Source organism: Syngnathus scovelli, chromosome 6, assembly GCF_024217435.2.
Source record: "Syngnathus scovelli strain Florida chromosome 6, RoL_Ssco_1.2, whole genome shotgun sequence".
NCBI classification, from domain to species: domain Eukaryota; kingdom Metazoa; phylum Chordata; class Actinopteri; order Syngnathiformes; family Syngnathidae; genus Syngnathus; species Syngnathus scovelli.
Genome location: NC_090852.1, coordinates 13,695,001 through 13,710,856, shown reverse-complemented (window position 1 = coordinate 13,710,856; position 15,856 = coordinate 13,695,001). Strand labels below are relative to the sequence as shown.

Below are 15,856 nucleotides of genomic sequence, written 5' to 3'. Positions count from 1 at the left end.
AACGTAAGTAATTTTACTTGACATTTCTTCCGAGGAATAGAACAGTCTGTATGATTGTGTTGGGCTTAAAGAATGAAGCAAAAACCCAGGCACTCCAACTGTCAGTACAATAATTTCAGCAACCATTTTTTTCATCTTTTGCAAAATAATTTGCAGCATATGTGCAGTAGTTCCTCTGAAAAACAATGAATTCAGTTTGGAGAGACAATAAGGGTGCTTATTTGTCAATGTAGTGTTTACCTAATTACCTAGGCTTTTTTTTTTTAACGTCGTTTGACTGAAGATGACCCTATGCTCCGTTGACTGGAGCTAATAACATGAACAAGGCTGATATCTAATGATGTGTTTCTGGAGGTTTGTCATGTTTCAACAGATGTACGGAATAGAATATACATTCAAAAACAATTCAGATTTGTTATACACTGCTTGTTTCTGTATGTCTCATAGATGTAAGGACAGATGTTTACAATTTGTATATCAACAAACAGACATAGGCAATTGTACGTATGTTTGTGAATGAAGTCTTTGATAGTTGTATTATTTTTGTCTGTGAATAGAGGGAAGTGTGTCCGGGTGTGTGTGCACTTGCGTACACGCAAGTACTAACAAATGTTTGTAACAGATTGCTTTATTTTGCTGACCTCACCCCAGCAATGCGGCTTTGTGCAGTCATACATTTTGTACATGCCAAATACCGCTATTGCCAGTTTCTGAGAAATGGAAATGCTGAGATCCCCCCAAAAAATCATTCAACAAACACACAAATACATTCAGTGATTTCTAATAATGATTTTCTCATTGCAGTCACTATTGCTGATCCGTCAGGAGATGGTGGTTTCCCAAAAGAAACTTGGTGACTATTGTGAGGCTCTGAAGCAATACCTGAAGAATGTCTCCACTCAGAGAGACTGCTTTCAGTAAGTATCTTTGACATTGCTTTGAATATTTTCTCTCTTCTTTTTTGATGATGCAGACAGGCTCATTTTTTTGTCATTCACTCTCCATATTTAAAGAAAGATCTGCCTTGAATTGCACTTTGAGCCTTCATTACATAGGATGGTCCATCTATAAAATCAGACAGCCTGCCTTGTATTGCACTTAGAGTTGTCTTCGTAAAATCTAAATGGACACATTTGACATCGACGGTTATATTGATTTATCATCTATTACTTCTTTATTTATAAACTTAATGATTTGCTGTTACCCACCGCCTAATTTATCTGGCAACAGTCAAATAAGGGAGTACAGAAGCTTTTTTATTTTCCACTTAAAGCGTGAGTCATGACTCATTGCTTCATGCCACCAAAGTACTTAGTGAATGTTTGAAAGGGCACTTTTTTTATTATGGGTCTCTTAAACATGAAATGTCACAGTCCCTTTCGCTCCCAGCTCTTTAAACATAAAATAAAAGCCTGAATGTTCTTCTATTTTCTGTGTACAAAAACATTTTTTTTACAGATACAATGTAATTTTACAAGCTCTGTGTACTTTCGTACCTATCTATAGACAATCAAAGCACTACTTTTAGAAGTGAGAATACATTTTTATTTACAAGAGTAATATGGAAATAATACAAGACAAAATTTGTAACAAAGAGCTAATTTGCCTTTTGCTTATAGAAGAACTTGACTGTCCTTCTCATGTCTGTCTCTTTTCCAGTGTCACTGCAGTGCGTCTGCCAGATGGTTTATCCTTTGTCATTTATGAGTTCTGGGACGGCGAGGACGAATGGAAAAGGTACAATAGTAGTGAGACAAATTTGGTGATTTTCTCTATCATTAAAATAAACCATTTTAAATAGCTTTTACATGCCTTTGTTAGACTGCACAGAAAATAATACTGAGCCAAATTGAAATAGCATCCTGATTTTTTACAGTTTGTATATTTGACATTTCAATCAGCTTGGATTTTATTGTAGCTCCTTTTTTACATAATTGCTTGCTATGTAGTTTTTATTATGAAAAATCATTCATAATAAATTAGCGATCCTGCTTTGTAATGAATGGCTGCAGCACTTGAGATGCATCAAAGCAGCTGTGGTTGAAGCTTCCTGCGGCTTTATGTTTCTGCTTTGTTGGTCACATACAGCACCAGATACTCACTGCCATTAATATTTGAACTCCTACAGGGATTGCTACGGGACATATTTTTGAAGTGAGTGTTTGAGTGTCTGGATGTGTTGTATGTGCAAACTCAAGCACATGTGCTCGCCACTGTGTTTCCAGGCACCTTCAGTCAAGCCCCAACAAAGCCTTTCAGCATGTGAAAGTGGACACGCTGTGCCAGCCAGAGGCCATTTCCTCTGTCGCCGTGCCAGGTTAGTGCTTGAAAATGACAAAAGAAGACTGAAATTAGGTCATAAAGAATTCTTAATTAAAATTCACCTAGGATTAAACAAAACCTTATCAACATCAAAGTTTTTCAGTCATCATGTGGATGTCTCTTAAATGATTAAAAAAAATTTAAACATCCAAAGATTAAAAAAAAAAAAAAGAATCAGACAGAATGAGAGGATTTACTTTCCACTAGTGATGGGAAAAAGTAGCTTCAAATTTGCTTCATGAACTAGAACTCTAGATGGCACTCAACATCGGACTGAAAGCACACTGATTGCTTAATTGATTTCTTCATTTAAACCAACAGTGTCAGAAGCTATGATCTGACAAAAATGATAAGAAAAAAGAAAACTAGAGGTGTATTCGGAAATTCACTCCAGCGTCCATGTACTACTCTGAAACTGTTTATATGATGAGTTACAAAAGATGCAAAAGTGGTGTCCTGTACCAACTTTTTATTTTGCATTTATGTATTGCATGTATTAAGCACGTCCGCCTTACAGTTAGGAGGGTGCGGCTTCGATTCCACCTCCGGCCCTCCCTCTGTGGAGTTTGGATGTTCTCCCCGTGCCCGCGTGGGTTTTCTCCGGGCACTCCGGTGTCCTCCCACATCCCAAAAACATGCTTGGTAGCCCAATTGAGCACTCCAAATTGTCCCTAGGTGTGAGTGCGAGTGCGGATGGTTGTTGGTCTCTGTGTGCCCTGGCAACCACTGGAAGTTTGTTGTACGCCTCAGCAAGGTGGTGCTGTGATTGAATTCCACCATGTCCGTGCACATGCGTAAAATCTCTGTTCCTCTTTGATCTGCATTGAACGGCAATGATCTGCATCACTATAACTAGAATGAAGCCTACGAGCAAACATGGCTTTTTCTGCAAAATTGTTGGAAGGACTCCTGGTGGGTTATTAAAGCTGCTAGAGCAGCTTGAAGGACTAACAGATGGATATAGTTGATCAACTTTTCCACTCTGGAGGGTGGTTTTAAATGTTTGTGTGTTCAAGCCCCCAAAATGCCATCACTGTCGAAACCATAGGCACTTCAGAGAAAATATTTTCAGGGGTTTGCCAACAAGCATCCTCATATAAATGGGCCCTGAGAGTGTCTGTTTTCCGAGAGGCAGAGCAGACTCCCCTCCAATTAATTACCAAACCCAACCTGTGTTCTAAACCAATCAGCAGCTCATGCTTGAACTGTTTCCATCTGTTCTGCCTGCATAGTGTCTCTAGTTGGAGCACCCAGAGCATGCACTAGCGCTGCGTTTTTTGACACACTGAAAAATCGAACAGCACATTAACACAAGCAAACTAATGAAATATCAAGGAATGGCTGGACAAGACACAAGTGGTTTAGGGAGTTGATTGGAAGACACAAGGGATTGGGCTGACAAAAACTGATGAAAATGAAACCTTAATAAGACAGTCAAGATATGAAAAAAAATAACACAGTAAAACAAACTCCAAGACAATCAAAGCCCATTTCAACAAAAACATAAATCCTGCCATGTTTCCACTGTGGCTGGGACGCTAGTAACAGATCAGCAGAGCAGGGGGTATTCCAAGCAGATGGTTGAGCAAACTCAGGGCCTAATTGTGAACTTGGGATTGACTTACCCTGAGATGGGAAACTCTAACTATCCGGTTTCAGAACAGCTGATTTGAATTTAACCTTGAGTTAAGCGCTTGCACAGCCAGGACAAAGTCATCAATAGAGAACTGATACCTTGATTCATCATGGTAACCATGGGGAAGACAAATATATTAACCACTGGTTTTCCATCCTAAGTAGAACACAAAATTTGCAGAAGCATTTCAGTATCAGAAGACAAATCAAACAAATCTTTATTGTTTGAGTATTATTATTTTATCATTATTATATTATTATTATTAATATTATAAAAAATGCCAAAATAAAAACATATTTAATGCTAAAGTTCTTATCATGTTATAACTACAATTTGTTTGCGTATTTGCATGTGTGTGTTGAGTGAAGGGCTGAGATTTTCACTTTCTCAGATGCATCTGTACACGGAAGCCAGATTGTTGAAATGGATTGATTGCCTTTGTGTGGCAATGTTTGAAGCACTTGTTTTTTCAATTCATCACTGTTTCCTGCACTATGAGGTTCTTTTTGCTTTCTGTATGTCCAACCTCTTCATCCCGTTTCTCCCCAGCCGCCTGGTGCAGTGTGAACAAGGCCTAAGCATGAACGTATTCAACTATACTTCAAGACTCTTGGACAACAACTTCTCGACCGTTTCCTTGCATTTTTCCCCCTGTCACATTCCTCACGTCCCTCCAAACGTCTTGAAAAACATGTTTACACAGTGCAAATGAATGGCGTCAACTGCTGTGACTATTGAACAAAGTGCATTTTCCAAAAGTACATTTGCATCCAAACATTGTGGTTTACTTCGTAGTATTTATTATATGGTCAGTTCATTATTTATGTTCTAGCTGGGTGGAATTTGTCATGTAGCATGAAGTTTTTGGTTAAACTTTTCATGTAGCAGGAACTCGAATGACTCTGGAAAGCCCTTTTGCCAAGGGAGACATTTTTGAACATGCTCTAAATTTATTACAGGAAGTTTATCCTGGTAGCTGTAACTCCATCCAAAGTACAGTGATCCCTCATTTTTCACAGGACATGCGTTCCAGGACCACCCGTGAAAAACAAAAATCCACAAAGTAGAAATGGTACATATATACTACATCATTTTGAAATTTAAACACCACTGTGTTGTAATTTCTAACACAGTGTTTCTTGTTGGCCACTAGAGAGCATGGGTTTATTGTTAATTAGCTAAACAATACAAATTTTCCATTTTTAGAATTGCCACACTCCACTTAGCCAGGGGGACATCGTGCATAATAAAACCAAAGTGAGTCATGGGCATGAATCTCCTGTTGCATTGTGGTCCAGTACACAATATTATCGTTTTTTAAACCCTCCCCAATACTTTTACTCGACAGAAACCTTTCCCATTCCTTTCATAACCATTCCCACACTGTTCTGTGCATGCATTGTACCTTTACAGTAAATAAAAGAACAAACACGTGATATTGTCACGTGTCCCGACTCCTTCTGCACCGGTTAGTGCTTCTGCCCTCGCACGCAGCTGGCTACCGGCTCCCGCCCTTGAACCCAGTCACGTTCGCAGTGACGCACATTGCTCAGAGGCAGTCTCATGCGATTAGCGTGTATTTAAACGCCGTTCTCCCGTCACTTATAAACCCGCGAAGTAGCGCATTCACGAAAGGTGAAGCGCGAAGTGGCGAGGGATCATTGTATTCATTTCACTTTTGGTCAAGCAGTAGACAGGAACATTCACAAAATTAAGGAAGTTCTTCTATCAGTATTATTTGTAGCTGACCACATATTTTACCAAAATCCTCACATCATCTTGCACAGACCAAATACATCATACAAAAATGGGACAAAAATCCTCCTACTGAGCATATTTCTGAATTAGTTTTTAATTACAATGAAAGATTCATGACAAAATTTACTGATTGTTATCCATGAAAATGGCTTCAATTTGAAATTTTTCTTCGTTTCTTGTTTTTTTTTTTGTAAAAAGAAAGGGTAGAAATTGATCTGAAATTTCAGTTCACACGTTTACCACGTGTCGTATGTTCAAAAGCTAACCCAACAATGCTGACCGAATCCACCAAAAACTTAACGCAGTTGAATGCTGACATGACTGATCAAAACAATTGCTTGATGCATTTTAATTCCTGAGGCAGTCATGTAAAATTCATTTTATTTCCTATTGATGATTATTTATTTTATTTTTTTTAGAATAGCATATTCAACTCAGTTGCACCAAACCTTTGAAAGGCGTATGGCATGGACATGCAGACATAATCTCCACTTGCAGGACACAGGAGTTCAATGTTGGTAGAGTTCAGCTCAACTGGACTGTCCTTGTTTTCTATTTTAAGTTCTGTATCCATTACAGAGTGCTTTTAAGTGGAAAAAAATAAGTGCCATGGTTGTTTTCAGGTAAATTACGCGGTGGGTAACGGTAACAGCTATTCATTAAGTTAATTACAAAATAAATGTTTTTTTTTTTTTTATTTAGACAGGACAGTACCAGTTTGATGAACACTAAAGATATAGACATATATAATCATTTAAATTGCAGCTGTGGCATTCACTACAAACAGTGGATGGTCGATATTGTCACGTGATCTTTTCAAGTTTTTTGTGAAGCTTCATTTTTTAGTTCACCCTTTTTATAGGAGCGTTTTAGGTTAAACAGTTAAATCGGCTAGCTTTAACATCAGGGTAAAAAAAAAAAAAGTGAGCTGTGTAGTTGCTGTTGGATTAGGATTTTGACGCTACCTAAACAGGAATCGAATCTAGTTGTTTTTTGCATTGTTTGTGCCATACTTGTCTACAATGATGATCAGTAGCTCATATTAGCTGTGTAAGTTTGATAGAGCTTGTATATATGAATATTGTTACTCTATTATAAATATATTTGTATTATGTCAATATTATAGTGCTCAAATCTCAGTGAAACTGGCAGTGGCTTCTCACGCACTTGTTTCGCACCATCAGAAACTACTGACTATTGACTATAAAAGCCTTAATAATCACTACATTAGGAAAGCTTAGGTATTTTTCATAATAAGCAAGGAAATGTTTCATTCATGCCAGATAAATTTCAAACACCCACTGTGTAATATTTTCCAAATTGCATTAACTTGGCAGGCAGTTCATGATTTCACAAATTTTACCTGACATTACAATCAACATAAACATCATTCAGTGCTCTAAATTACAGATTTTGGCTATTAAGAAATGACTCTTTTCTTTAGACAAGCTAAGATGTGAAAACTGGGTTGAAAATAGTTGGATACGGCAAAGAAAATAACCTTGAGAGTGCAGCAAGCGCAAACTTGAATAGTGTAATACGAGTACACTTCACATCTCAGTCAGGTCTTGTAAAACTATCTCGCTTTGTGCGGTGCTTACTACAGAAAGTGCTAAAGCTGACCAATATTTTATCATGGTTACTTCCACCGCCACCACAGCATTATTTAAAAGAACTACAACAAAAGGACATGCGGACACAAACTTCAGTTAGACATTTCATTCCTATTTTGACAGAAAGTAAAGAAATGAGTTCCTGGTACTTAGTTGCGTAACTACTAGTCACTATTTGATGGTATGTTACAGATTGAGTTGAAATAAAACAATTGAAAACATTCCAGAGGTTGGTGCTCTAATAATCTTGGGTTTGTTCTGGGTTAAGGTCAGACATATTCAAAATGATATTTTTTCGTCACATCAATAGACAATGGCCACAATGCGAAAATCAAAATTGTCTCAAAAAGCACAATTTAAAATAGTTGCTATTTGATGGCTGTTGATTTATCATGTGTTGCAAATCTTTTCTTCCCAAACGACAACCTTGCCAACCAATTAACTGTTTAATAAACTGTGTGAACGATAGCAAGTGTGCTAACTTGTTTGATAAAAGAGACACAAGTTTTTTTTATTATTTATTTTGCAACAATTTAATGAGGATAACATCATCAAGAAACCCACTGTTTTATTGGTATTTTAGAATTTTGACCAGAATAATTTCCACTGTCAGAGATGGATTCATTTAACAATAATATTGACGCTTCTGTGCCAATACAATCTGTATCAAATCCACGTGGACCAAGCGGAGGAATGTTGAACGGATCAATGTTTACACATCGTTAAAGACGATGTGCTGTTTGACAATGCAGAAATGTTTAGGAGCATTCAGCCCAACAATGTTCCTGTACAATGTGCCCACTCCAATTAGGTTGATGCTAAATGAACTGTCAGAATGCCAATACTGTTCCCCATTGATACATTCCGGAATGGTGTTCACTGTGCAACCTGTTTTGTTTCTGTACTTTGGATACCCTGAGTATGACTTGTGCTTTGCCAGGAAACAAAATGATTATGCCTTTGAAATATTGTGAAACAGGCCTTGAGTGAATGGTTCCTGACTTGAAGGACTGACCTTGACGTGCAGACACAGAGCTGCAGATGTCACTGGTTTTACCTCAACGAGTCTTAATAGACAATTCCAGGTTCCAAGTCAGGAATTTGCCAAATTTCCCACTATCAAGGCTACATTTATTTACTTCTGTGATGGTGTTCTTTTCTAATCTTCAATTGAGTGCATGTCAAATGAATGTCTAGTAACTTCTTTGCCGTAGTATTAGGCCATGCTACTCCTATAGGTTTGGTGCATTTCTTATGTTCTTTTCCTCTTTTTTCGAGTAGTCCTTAAGTAGGAAGGAGACGGAGACAAAGATATATACCTAGCTATGACTTTAAAAAGTGGCATACAAGGATGAATATTCAATTTTATGCGACTGTTTAACTATTAATTCTTCATGTATGTTTATGTAAAACAGATCTAGTAGACAATGAAGGGATGCAAGTATTATATTTGTCAAAATTCTAGAAAATGTAGAGTGATGCAAATTCAATAAAGGTATAAAATTGAAAACACCGATATGAAATGCTTGCTTTTTTTTGAGATGCCAATAGAAAAAGAAAGTATATATAGTTATCGAGGCTTACACGCGAAAAAAAATCAAAACGGTGTTATAATTGTAACTTTCAGAGGCTAAACAAAAATATATATAATATCGCATGCTGAGAAACAAGCATCAGGATTCTACGTTGCTCATGTGATGTATTAACAAGCATTCTAGTCACTCATCAGCTTCATCTCTCTGCATTAAGGAGATTGTAATTTACTCATCTCAATTGGGTTAATATTGTTTTTGTTGTTGTTTGACCATTTAGACATATCTAGCCAACTTAAGAATATATTGAATGTCAGTTACCAGTTTTGGAGGATAATTGCCAGTAACTTAACTAATAGAATTTGTATTTACATATTCAGCCCCGTTGAGGACATAATCTTGGGTTATTTTGATGCTTTTTAATGCATCTGTTGTTAAGAGACGTAACTCTTGAACTCACAAAATCAATGTGCTTATTTTTTTACTTATTTACGTAACCAAATCTACACAATGATGTAAAATAGTACATTATTTATTCACCACTTTCAATGCTAACCTTAGTACGTAATGTCACTAGTATGACAGCATTTACACACAAAGATATTTTAGGTAGAAAGGTATCAGCTATAACTGTTGTTCGAGCTTTCTGGAATGCCGAGATCATTGGCGAAGAGCAACGTGACGAGTCAGACTCCAACAATGATGAGAGAAAACTTGGCATGCTTAATGACAAACTTGCCCAACTGTTTTATTTGTGATACAGAAGATGAGGACTTTGATGGATTTGTGTATCAATATCGATTAACAATAATGTGAGTACAGTGCAGTACATGGTTGCTCCCGTTACCTTTTTTTGTATACCATATGTTACAGCATGCATTCGACTTATATGTAATGTGGATTAAGTACAAAAATAGCCCCCACATGTGAGCCTTTCAACTCAAATCGTCTTATAGTGCAGAAATTACCATAACCCAAGTCAAATATAACAATAGAGAAAACCAAGAGAGGTTTCAGAACTTTACAGAGTCTAGTTTGTTGTCATCAAGACTGATTAGCAACTGTCTTTCAAGGACACTTAAGTCCTGTCGAGGGAAGAACTTGAGTGTTGTGGGACGTCAAGACAAAATCAAAGTGTCATATCTTCCCAAGAAGCTGCATGACAGCAATGGTGGTACTCTGGCCAAAGATGAAGGCACCACATACCAGTGTGACCACTCCCCAAAGTGTGAGAACAATTCTGAAAATGAGGAAGGTACACAAAAGATAGAAATGGATGTAAAAATGGTATGCTTGTTTGCTTGCTTAGTAAGTAATCACAACTTAAACTCCATTCATTTATGAAAGGCACACACAAAACAAACTCTTTATTCTGAGACTTTTTTGAGTTTGATACCAAATTCACGTGATTTGGAAGGTCTGACTCTGATACACATACAAATGGAAGCTTATGTCTATTGGAGATATAGGGCTCTATTTTCATGCACACATCTGCACAGTGGCGTAAAAGCCGGTTCTGATTTTCAAATCAGCGCAAGGCTTGCTGCAAATGTTTGCTAATCTAGCAGCCCAGTCCCTGCCAAGATGGCCAGGTTGGCCCCAAAAGGAGTGCACCTGGCCGAGTGACAATTTGCTGGCAGAAACTCAATCTGAACCACTCAGACCACATCTTTGTGCTGGCAGAGGAAAGACAGATGGTCCAAAGAGGCATTTTGCGATCATGAGTATGAGAATAGTAGACATCAAACTAGCAAAATGACCAACATACCGTATTTTCCGCACTATAAGGCGCACCTAAAAACCTCCAATTTTCTCAAAAGCCGTTTTATAATCCGGTGCGCCTTACATATGGACCAATATGGATTCGTGGATGAGGACTAATTTATTAAAGTAAGCTTTACGTGTTTATTTTGTGTGTTGTGTGATATTAACGTTTGTTACTGTTTTCACTATTTCGAGTGTTACTATATTGTGATTGCATTAACGTTTGAGCAATGTTGAGTTATTTATTCTATGCGCCTTGTAATCCGGTGCGCCTTATATATGGACAAAGTTTTAAAATGGGCCATTCATTGAAGGTGCACCTTATAATCCGGTGCGCCCTATAGTGCGGAAAAGACGGTAATAATAATATAACATAATTCACGCCATCACAAAAATGTTGCCCTAATGATTAGTACCATTAGACATGTGACATAATACACAACCACCCAAACTTGAACAAATGATTTGCTCACCTGGTTTTACAAGACACCGGCTCAGACTGCATGGCAAATATCAGACAAAGTCCTAGTCAAACACACAGAGGATGTAGTTGGGTTTAGTTTAATGCTATAATGATTTAATAGTTTGAATGTGGACACAAAACAAGGCATTACCTGGGAATATAAAGATGAAAAATGCACTGATCCCACCAATGACACTGATGACTTTACTGATGTCTGGTACCAACACAGCGATGAGAATTGTTGCAGTTATCCACAGGAACGTCAGCGTGTATCGACTGCGACTTTCAAACTTGACCGTGACTGTGCGGCCACGCCTCCGCCACCAACTCAGCAAAGGGTCCTGGATCACTGATCTTACAGTATGTGCAAAAAAATAATAATAATTACAACAGAAACAAGGATTTTGAAGAGTGAAAATCAAACTTGTTGATATACTATAAAACATTGAAAACACAAATGAACAAAGTAAAGATTACATGAATGAGAAATGCTCCCAACCTGCCCAACAGCAGGATGATTGGGTAGATGGTGATAATAGAGACTCCAAAGAGGAGCCTGGCAATGAGCATCAGAATGTCATTGCCCATGTATGACATCAAAATGTCGGCCTTCACATCCTTCCCAAATGTCAGGTACCCATAAACCCCTGCAACAGAAAAAGACAGCATTTCTATCCCCTTGCTAACAAACACAATGCATCTGAAGCCACATACTGTAACCGAATATGAACAAGCACTCTGGTTTCTAGTTCTTTGTCAGAATGGACTGGCTATATTTAGGAACCATTATTTCTTTTGCAGACTATTTATCACAGTGAGACTGGAAGCTGCTCCAGTCAGCAATGACGTGATCAGTGGATCAAATATTGTGCTGAGAAGGTAATGAAAATGCACTGTATTTTGGGTATTTGAACTTGTCATCTCCAAAACATATTCCATAATGTAGCTCAGTGAGGAATGTGTTGTTATACTTTGGTAATTTACCATTTTCTTTATGTAACCGTCCAATGATAGGTGCTAGTATTTAGTCGTTTTCAATAAAGCATGGAAGCACAGGAGGTGATGTCAAATCCTATGATTTTTTTTTTTTTATATTTTCCCATCATTAATATCCTCTATATTTATTTTTTGGAGCATTGTCTTTATCATGATTGAGGACTGTGGAAAAATAGTCGATTTTTTTTTATTATCTCAACGTTTTTCTGTCTGTAGTCACTCTTCAGTCGCTTCACCTGAACAACTCTTTGTGAGTCATTCAGTCATTGCATTATGACAAACATTTTGAAGCATTCACCGGCATAATGTAAATCTAACAACCATTCATAGGCTTACTCGACCTGTGAGAGAGTAAATGACGAAGCAGATAATCATGGTAATCACAGAGATGAAAGCCCAGTGAGAGAGACGTTGGTTCTCCATGCTGCTGTAAATGGCAATGGATGCCTCGTGACACTGTAACAAAGAAAAAAAATCTTACGATTTGCATGGTCTGATGCTGCCAAACAATATCTGGATGCACAAAGGTGCAACAGCTGGGTGAGCAAGGAGTGTCCTTCTTGGGCGAGTTGTCTGAAAGGCTCAGGCAATAAATGCTGGCTCTACCGTTTCTACTTAAAAGGCGGAGTGGAAGTGGCTGTTGACCTTCTTATATCGTCTACAATGTAAACTAACTTAATGGTTCACCTGTTGCAGTAAGTGAACATTATTCTTCTGATGTGTACTTAATTCCCTTTTTTATCTTGGGACAACAAAGTCACATTTTGCTATCACCCAGCTCAGATCCATGAAGAGATATAGAGAGGTCCTGTAGGAATCGGTTTTGGCCCCAAAATGACTTTTCTCTTCTCTCAGGTGATCTCAGAGCGAAGTCTTGGTCTTATTCGATTTTATCTCTCTGCCACTGTGTCAAGCTGCAGTTTGATAGGATATGAAATGAAGGATTTGGGCACCAACCAGTGACTGTGTTAAACCATCACATTGGCCAAGATACAGACTCTTTTCCCCACTTGATCCCAGGTGTCATCTACCTGGTTTAAATCTCATTCCCTTTTCCTGCAGCAGCCCGCACCACTTGCCAGGATCTCATCAGCTCTCCATTCAGACCTTTGGACAGCAATCACTCAACCTCAGACTGGTTGAGTGAGCCGCTGGGTGTGTTTGTATGAGGACATGCACTAATCCTTTTGCACGCCTCTTTCCTCTTAGTAGATCCTGCCTTTATGTGTCATGGGTTACCTTGGCAACTTGGGAAGTTACTTTCAAGTCTGCACTGCTTTCATTATCTTTTTCTGCAACTTGACCTGCCTATTAAATTTGGAAGTCAGTGTGGTGCCCTTTACATCCCCAACACACATATGAGAAAGTTGAGGGTTTGAGTCTGCAGACCTGCCATTCCTTTTATCAATTTCTTACCACCAACATATAAATTGAAAGCAAAACTGTATATTATTGCACCGTATCGTATTGTGTAAAATTGCACTGAATCATATTGAGGTACAAATCATATTGTGACCTGTGTATCGACGTACATATTGCATCGCCAGCTTCAGAAAGATACCCAGCCCTAGTTGGGGGAAGTGGAAGTTAAGAGAGGGACATTGTCATGCGGCTCTTGAAGAGAAGATGAAAGGCTCTTGATGGGCAGAAGGAGCTTCAAGAAGTATGGATCGCAACAGCCAAGGTGATACGAGAGACACAAAAGAGACTACGGTAATGTCTTCTAGTAGTAAAAGAGAGAAGGAGACTTTGTGTGCCCAGCGTTCAAAAGAAAGAGGTTAGCTGAGAAAAGTGCGACATTGAGCGGGCTGAGGTGAGAAAACAAGACTACAAGAAGATTTTGAGGTGTTCTTAGGGTCATGTCTAAGTCATACTATTTACAAAAACAAATATCAACAAGTTATTGTTCTTCTAACATGTCTATAATTACATGAAATCAAAACAAATAAGAACTTTGTTTCATTTGTGTCACCTTCATTTCCTGCTTTAGTTTACAATAAAAACATAAGGTAGCAGGAGATATTCCGGACATACTAAGTGAGCACATTTTCCTGTTTATATTGAAAGCCACAATCAACCCAAGTTAACACTATGTGTGTCTTTCTGGTCACGACATTATATGGTGCAAACATATTACCGATACCAAATACATTTTCATGGTTCTACTTACTTGGAAACCAAAACAAATGGTTGGGATCACTCTGAATATGGATGCCCAGGAGCTGATTCTACATAGAAGAAGATAAATTAGACACCATTTAAAATGCTTTGCCATCAATAGACACCATTGAGTGCATCTTTCAAGTGCAGCTCAGTGAAAACAGTCTTGACGGTGAAAATGGTTCTATGAGGAAAACGGAATGGTGATGTATTATGTCCATCCGAGTGGTCTCAATTGAAAGCAGGTTTTGCGGATACAACTCACAGCAGTCATATTTCCTGGAAACATCAAATTCCCATTAAGTCAACTTACGGCCCGGATATTCCAAAAGACCAAAATTTGCTTCTAGGGGAGATGGTGGTACATGAAAAACTAACAAATAAAATTTTAAAAATTACAACGAACAGTGGAGAACACGGAAAACACAGACTATTGCTTAACATTGAATTTGAAAATAATGAATTCAAAGTACTGCGCACTCTGATTTATTTGTAAGTATTGGGGCAACAGTATGAATAATGAGGAATATGATTAAAGGCCACTGCGAGAAAACGGATCTGTTGAAACCTGTCAAAATACCTACGAGTTGTTTTGTAAATTGATATAAATGTATGAAAAATTCAGCACAACCTGTGTTAGGATATTCAAGGAAATAAGCAAATGCTAAAATGCTACCACAATCACAGCGGTTTGTACAAACTCTAATTCCATTGAACTTGGGGATGGGGTGAAGTTGACCACTTTGTTTAACGTTTCCCATTGAACAATTGAAATGAATTTAGGCATTTTATCATCTACCCTCCATAATATCATACAAAATTTAGGAAATGTGAAAAAATCTCTGCGCTGACACACACACACACAAATTCATGATAACCACACTTACAGTTGTTAGACATACTGTACATACCCACTGCTGTAGAGTGGAATCATGTGAACCTGAACAGAATGCATCAGATGGTACTTGATGATGATGGCTATCGTCAAGTAGGTTGCAGCTAGAGTGCCCAGCACACTGTGAGTAGACAGAGGTGGGACAAAAAGTTTAGATATCATTCAAAAAAGAGAGTAAGAGAAATGTGGATTATTGGAGCGTTTAACTGCATTTAAAAGGGTCATGTCAATGTAAATCAGATACCTGAACATACTATAATTTCAAAGAATATTACCTTTCTTAACCATGCAAAATAGAAAACACACCTCGTTTTTGTGTCGAGTTCAAATTGCTTGTTTATAATGATGCAAAATTGTGCCGACGCTCTCAATGCGCGAGTCAACCAGAACATGCAGGCTAAATGATAAAAAAAATCCAACAGTCATAGCAAAAAAAAATGTGAGATAGTTTTGTATTCAATTCAAGTTTATTTACAAAATGCTAAATCACAACAGAAGTTGTATCAGCGTAAATAGAGCAGGTCTAAGATAATAATAATAATTAATTATATTTATAATGCACTTTACATTTAAAAAAAAATCCCAAAGTGCAACAGAAAATGTTCATGTGTTCTGGGGACACTGTAAGAGAAAGTACAACAGTGAACCCTGGTGGAATATATTTACATTACACCCCTCAGTCAAATCGAGACTGCAGAGCCTTACAGTTAGAAATCA

General features: G+C 37.8%; 2 protein-coding genes across 2 annotated transcripts in view; one reads left to right on the top strand and one right to left on the bottom strand.

The window, feature by feature from the left end:
- The window catches only part of necab2 (N-terminal EF-hand calcium binding protein 2), a 60,611-nt gene extending 51,766 nt beyond the window's left edge, over nucleotides 1-8,845 (top strand). The window contains exons 10-13 of the mRNA XM_049724288.2: nucleotides 805-917; nucleotides 1,660-1,737; nucleotides 2,226-2,317; nucleotides 4,508-8,845. Of these exons, the coding sequence (XP_049580245.1) occupies nucleotides 805-917; nucleotides 1,660-1,737; nucleotides 2,226-2,317; nucleotides 4,508-4,536 (312 nt within the window). The 3' untranslated portion in view covers nucleotides 4,537-8,845. The remainder of the gene's footprint in view (nucleotides 1-804; nucleotides 918-1,659; nucleotides 1,738-2,225; nucleotides 2,318-4,507) is intronic.
- Nucleotides 8,846-9,584: 739 nt separating this feature from the next.
- Nucleotides 9,585-15,856, bottom strand: part of slc38a8a (solute carrier family 38 member 8a) — a 23,131-nt gene continuing 16,859 nt past the window's right edge. Inside the window, exons 4-10 of the mRNA XM_049724285.2 lie at nucleotides 15,156-15,260; nucleotides 14,255-14,312; nucleotides 12,426-12,540; nucleotides 11,588-11,735; nucleotides 11,240-11,442; nucleotides 11,099-11,150; nucleotides 9,585-10,101 (exon numbers count right to left, since the gene is read on the bottom strand). Of these exons, the coding sequence (XP_049580242.1) occupies nucleotides 9,999-10,101; nucleotides 11,099-11,150; nucleotides 11,240-11,442; nucleotides 11,588-11,735; nucleotides 12,426-12,540; nucleotides 14,255-14,312; nucleotides 15,156-15,260 (784 nt within the window). The 3' untranslated portion in view covers nucleotides 9,585-9,998. The remainder of the gene's footprint in view (nucleotides 10,102-11,098; nucleotides 11,151-11,239; nucleotides 11,443-11,587; nucleotides 11,736-12,425; nucleotides 12,541-14,254; nucleotides 14,313-15,155; nucleotides 15,261-15,856) is intronic.